This window comes from Mirounga leonina, unplaced genomic scaffold (genome assembly GCF_011800145.1).
Source record: "Mirounga leonina isolate KUSES-001 unplaced genomic scaffold, KU_Mleo_1.0 Mir_165, whole genome shotgun sequence".
Lineage (NCBI taxonomy): Eukaryota > Metazoa > Chordata > Mammalia > Carnivora > Phocidae > Mirounga > Mirounga leonina.
The window spans coordinates 68,212,433-68,216,409 of NW_023270415.1; the positions used below are offsets into that span (position 1 = coordinate 68,212,433).

The 3,977-nt window shown below is 45.7% G+C and overlaps 1 protein-coding gene across 1 annotated transcript; it reads left to right on the forward strand.

Moving 5' to 3' along the window:
- Window positions 1-550: 550 nt before the first annotated feature.
- Window positions 551-1,475, forward strand: LOC118015208 (40S ribosomal protein S2-like). Its single transcript, XM_035011927.1, has one exon. It carries the CDS (start codon window positions 551-553, stop codon window positions 1,421-1,423), a length of 873 nt encoding a protein of 290 aa, XP_034867818.1. The 3' UTR covers window positions 1,424-1,475.
- Window positions 1,476-3,977: the final 2,502 nt, after the last annotated feature.

Below are 3,977 nucleotides of genomic sequence, written 5' to 3' on the forward strand. Positions count from 1 at the left end.
TCTGAAACAAATAATGCAATATATGTTAAAAAAAAAAAAAAGAAGAAGAATGTAATGGGAGGGGAAGAATGAAGCAGGGGAAATCGGAAGGGTAGACGAACCATGAGAGACGATGGACTCTGAAAAACAAACTGAGGGTTCTAGAGGGGAGGGGGGTGGGAGGATGGGTTAGCCTGGTGGTGGGTATTGAGGAGGGCACATTCTGCATGGAGCACTGGGTGTTATGCACGAACAATGAATCATGGAACACTTCATCTAAAACTAATGATGGAATGTATGGGGATTAACATAAGAATAAAAAAAATTAAAAAAAAAAGAACATTTTACTTTAGAGGAAAATATTGAAAAAATATGAATAAAATAATATAATTGGGATTTGTCTCAAAATAATTGGGGAAAGGACTGCATGGGGATACAGGTACAAAGGTTTGGTTGTAAATGGAGTTGGGTGCTGGGTATAAGGCGGTTTATTAAGCTGCTCTCCCAAATTTGTATATGTTTGAAAATTTTCATAAAAAAAGAGTTTGCTTCTTCTCCGAGAGAACACCAAATGGCAGATGACGCCGGTGCTGCGGGAGGGCCGGGGGGCCCTGGAATGGGAGGCCGCGGTGGCTTCCGCGGAGGCTTCGGCAGGGGCATCCCGGGCGGCAGTCGTGGCCGTGGTCGGGGCCGGGGTCGAGGCCGTGGAGTTCGCGGAGGCAAGGCCGAGGACAAGGAGTGGGTCCCCGTCACCAAGCTGGGCCGCCTGGTCAAGGACATGAAGATCAAGTCCCTAGAGGAGATCTATCTCTTCTCTCTGCCTATCAAGGAATCTGAGATCATTGATTTCTTCCTGGGAGCATCCCTCAAGGACGAGGTTCTGAAGATCATGCCTGTGCAAAAGCAGACCCGTGCTGGCCAGAGGACCAGGTTCAAGGCGTTTGTTGCCATCGGAGATTACAATGGACACGTCGGCCTGGGTGTCAAGTGCTCCAGGGAGGTTGCCACTGCTATCCGTGGGGCCATCATCCTGGCCAAGCTTTCCATCGTCCCCGTGAGGCGAGGCTACTGGGGGAACAAGATCGGCAAGCCCCACACTGTCCCATGCAAGGTGACTGGCCGCTGTGGCTCTGTGCTGGTGCGTCTCATCCCCGCCCCCAGAGGCACTGGCATTGTTTCAGCCCCTTTGCCCAAGAAGCTACTGATGATGGCCGGTATTGATGACTGTTACACCTCGGCCAGAGGCTGCACTGCCACCCTGGGGAACTTTGCTAAGGCTACTTTTGATGCCATCTCCAAGACCTACAGCTATCTCACCCCTGACCTCTGGAAGGAGACGGTGTTCACCAAGTCTCCATATCAGGAATTCACTGACCATCTTGTGAAGACCCACACCAGAGTTTCTGTGCAGAGGACCCAGGCTCCAGCTGTGGCCACCACCTAGTTTTATACAAGAAAAATAAAGTGAACTAAAGCTTGTTAAAAAAAAAAAAAAAGAGTTTGTAGTACGGGGCCCTTGGGTGACTCAATTGGTTAAGCATCTGTTTTCAGCTCCAGGTCATGATCTCAGTGTCCTGGGATCAAGCCCCGAGTCAGGCTCTCTGCTCAGCAGGGAGTTTGCTTCTCCCTCTCCCTCTGCCCTTCCCCCAAGTTTATGCGCTCTCTTTCAAGAGAATAAATAAAATCTTTAAAAAAATAAAAAATAATATAAAGTTTGTAAAGCGTCATCCAGAATGAGGATAGCACCTGTGGTGTGTTTGAAGACTAAGAGACAAGCAACCCAAAATTGCTGGGCTCAAAGCAGGAGGGCAGATTTTCAAGACAGTAGGAAAGTAATGGTCATTCTATATAGTAATAAAAATGAGTAACAATGAATGAAAATAAAAATGGAGAAATAAATAAAAGTAAATAAATAAAATTAAAAAAAAAACCAGAAACAGGTAATAACATGAATGACCCTCACAAACGGGATAGTGAGCCAGACACCAAATGGTACATACAATATGATTTCATTTAGGTGGAGCTCAAAAAAGTCCTAATTAATCTATATTCTTTTGGAATGTATATAAAAGTGGTATTTCCTACGTGTTCACTATACAGTAATTATTTAAACTGTACATTTTCTATACCCTTTAAACTATACAACATACCTTTCAATTTTAAAAAGAGGTTTAAAGGAAAAAAGCGCAATGATCTATGAGCAACATCTGGGAAGGAGGAAGGCTCAGCCTCCCACGGATTAGGCTCAAGCTAATCCTCAGATACTGTGCAGAGGTGAAGGAGGGGGGCTGCCTCTCGCACCGAGGGCCACAGAGTGACAGAGTAAGCAGCATCCCACAGAAGAGCGGGTGGGGACGTTCTGTGAAATACAGCAATGTGGAGAAGTATGTGCCCTTACAGTGATGAATCCAGGGGAAGTGACCTTAGTCCAGGACGACTGAATGGGTTTTTGTCCGGGATTTCAGAAAGGATGGGACAGAGGGAGTTGAGTCTATGCCAACAGGCCTCAAAATTCTGAATGGAACTCAGTGTCCAAACTGGCATAGGACTCAGGTTCTGCTGGGTCCCATTTCTACCAGCAACTCCATCCTGCTCAGGGGAGTGAGCTACCAGCCCATGCTGAGGCCACGGTGTCTGTGGGACTTGATGGGCACCAGTCTACCCCCATCGGTTTTCATCTTTTTCCTCTATTCGCTATAAGACCGTGTCTGCCATGAGCACTGTATCTCCAGAGCCCAGCACAGTACCTGGGAAGCTGTGATGCTCAACCCTTGCTGAATGAACGAAAGAATGAATGAAGAATTCCTATTTCATATTTGTGGAAGCTAACCTAGAAGAGCTACAGAAAGGACCTGGAGCCAGCAATGGGACAGATGCAACATTAATATGCAACATTCATTACTCAAAACCGTTTTCCATGACCAGCCTGATCTTTCACTGATCTTCACTCCACAAGCTCTTCCGCATTTTTGCAGAACCCAGATTTGGGTAACTGGGGTTAAGACATTGTGAGGAAGGGAGTGAAAAGCAGGCTCTCTTTCCTTTGGTAAGTGGTCATGCTACATTTTTTTTTTCAAGTACAGCACTGTTTTGAGATAATTCCTAAGAGCTCCGTGTGGAAGGAGAGTGAATGGTTATTTAAGGTAGTTGTAGAGCTGCCAAGAGGGTGTGAAGGAACAGCCACAGATCAAACCAGGTTGGAAGCCCGCAGAAACAGATCAATGAAGGAGCCTGGGCTGCCTTACATCTCAGACAGCTGGAGTGGTACAGAAAGACAGAGTGAGCTTCCAGGCAGGAAAGATTAGAAAGGGAGCGGGAGGGGAGGCATGTGAGGGACAGCCAGCACGGTGATAGGAGCTTGTTCCCATGACTAGTAGTGAGCACCCACAGCCCGCACGGGGGCATGCCTGCTGCCAGGGCCTCCTGACCAGTGTCCTTGCCTCTGGCTTCTCCCTGATCCAGCCAATACTCCCCACCCTGCCGCAGGCTAGCATCAAAGTCAAGTGACCTGTGTTCTCCTCCAAGCTTTAGAGGAATGCTGTCCAGTGGAAACACAATGCAAGCCACATATGTTATTTTACATTTTCTAATAGCCACACGAACAAAGCAAAACAGAAACAAGTGATACTCTTTTTGATAATACATTTGTTTTAACCAAATGTATCCAAAGTATTTTCATTTCCACATGCAATCAACATAAGAGATGTCAATCACATATTTATGTTCATACTGATCAATGAAAACCTCTGTGTGTATTTACATCAACAGTGCACTCGGTCAGACTGGCCCTATTTCAAGTGCCTTATGGGCAAATGAGTTGAGTGGTTACTGCATAGGACAAGGTAGGGCTACTGTGTGACCCTGAGCATGTCACTTTACCTCTCTGAGCCTCAGTTATTTTCCTCTATAAAGTGAGGGTTAGGCTTAGAGGATTTTTGTTTTAATATTTTATTTATTTATTTATTTATTTATTTATTTATTTATTTATTTATTTATTT

What these genes read in the sequence shown, in the direction of transcription:
- LOC118015208 (XM_035011927.1), top strand. Translation starts at nt 551, where the DNA reads ATGGCAGATGACGCCGGTGCTGCGGGAGGGCCGGGGGGCCCTGGAATG.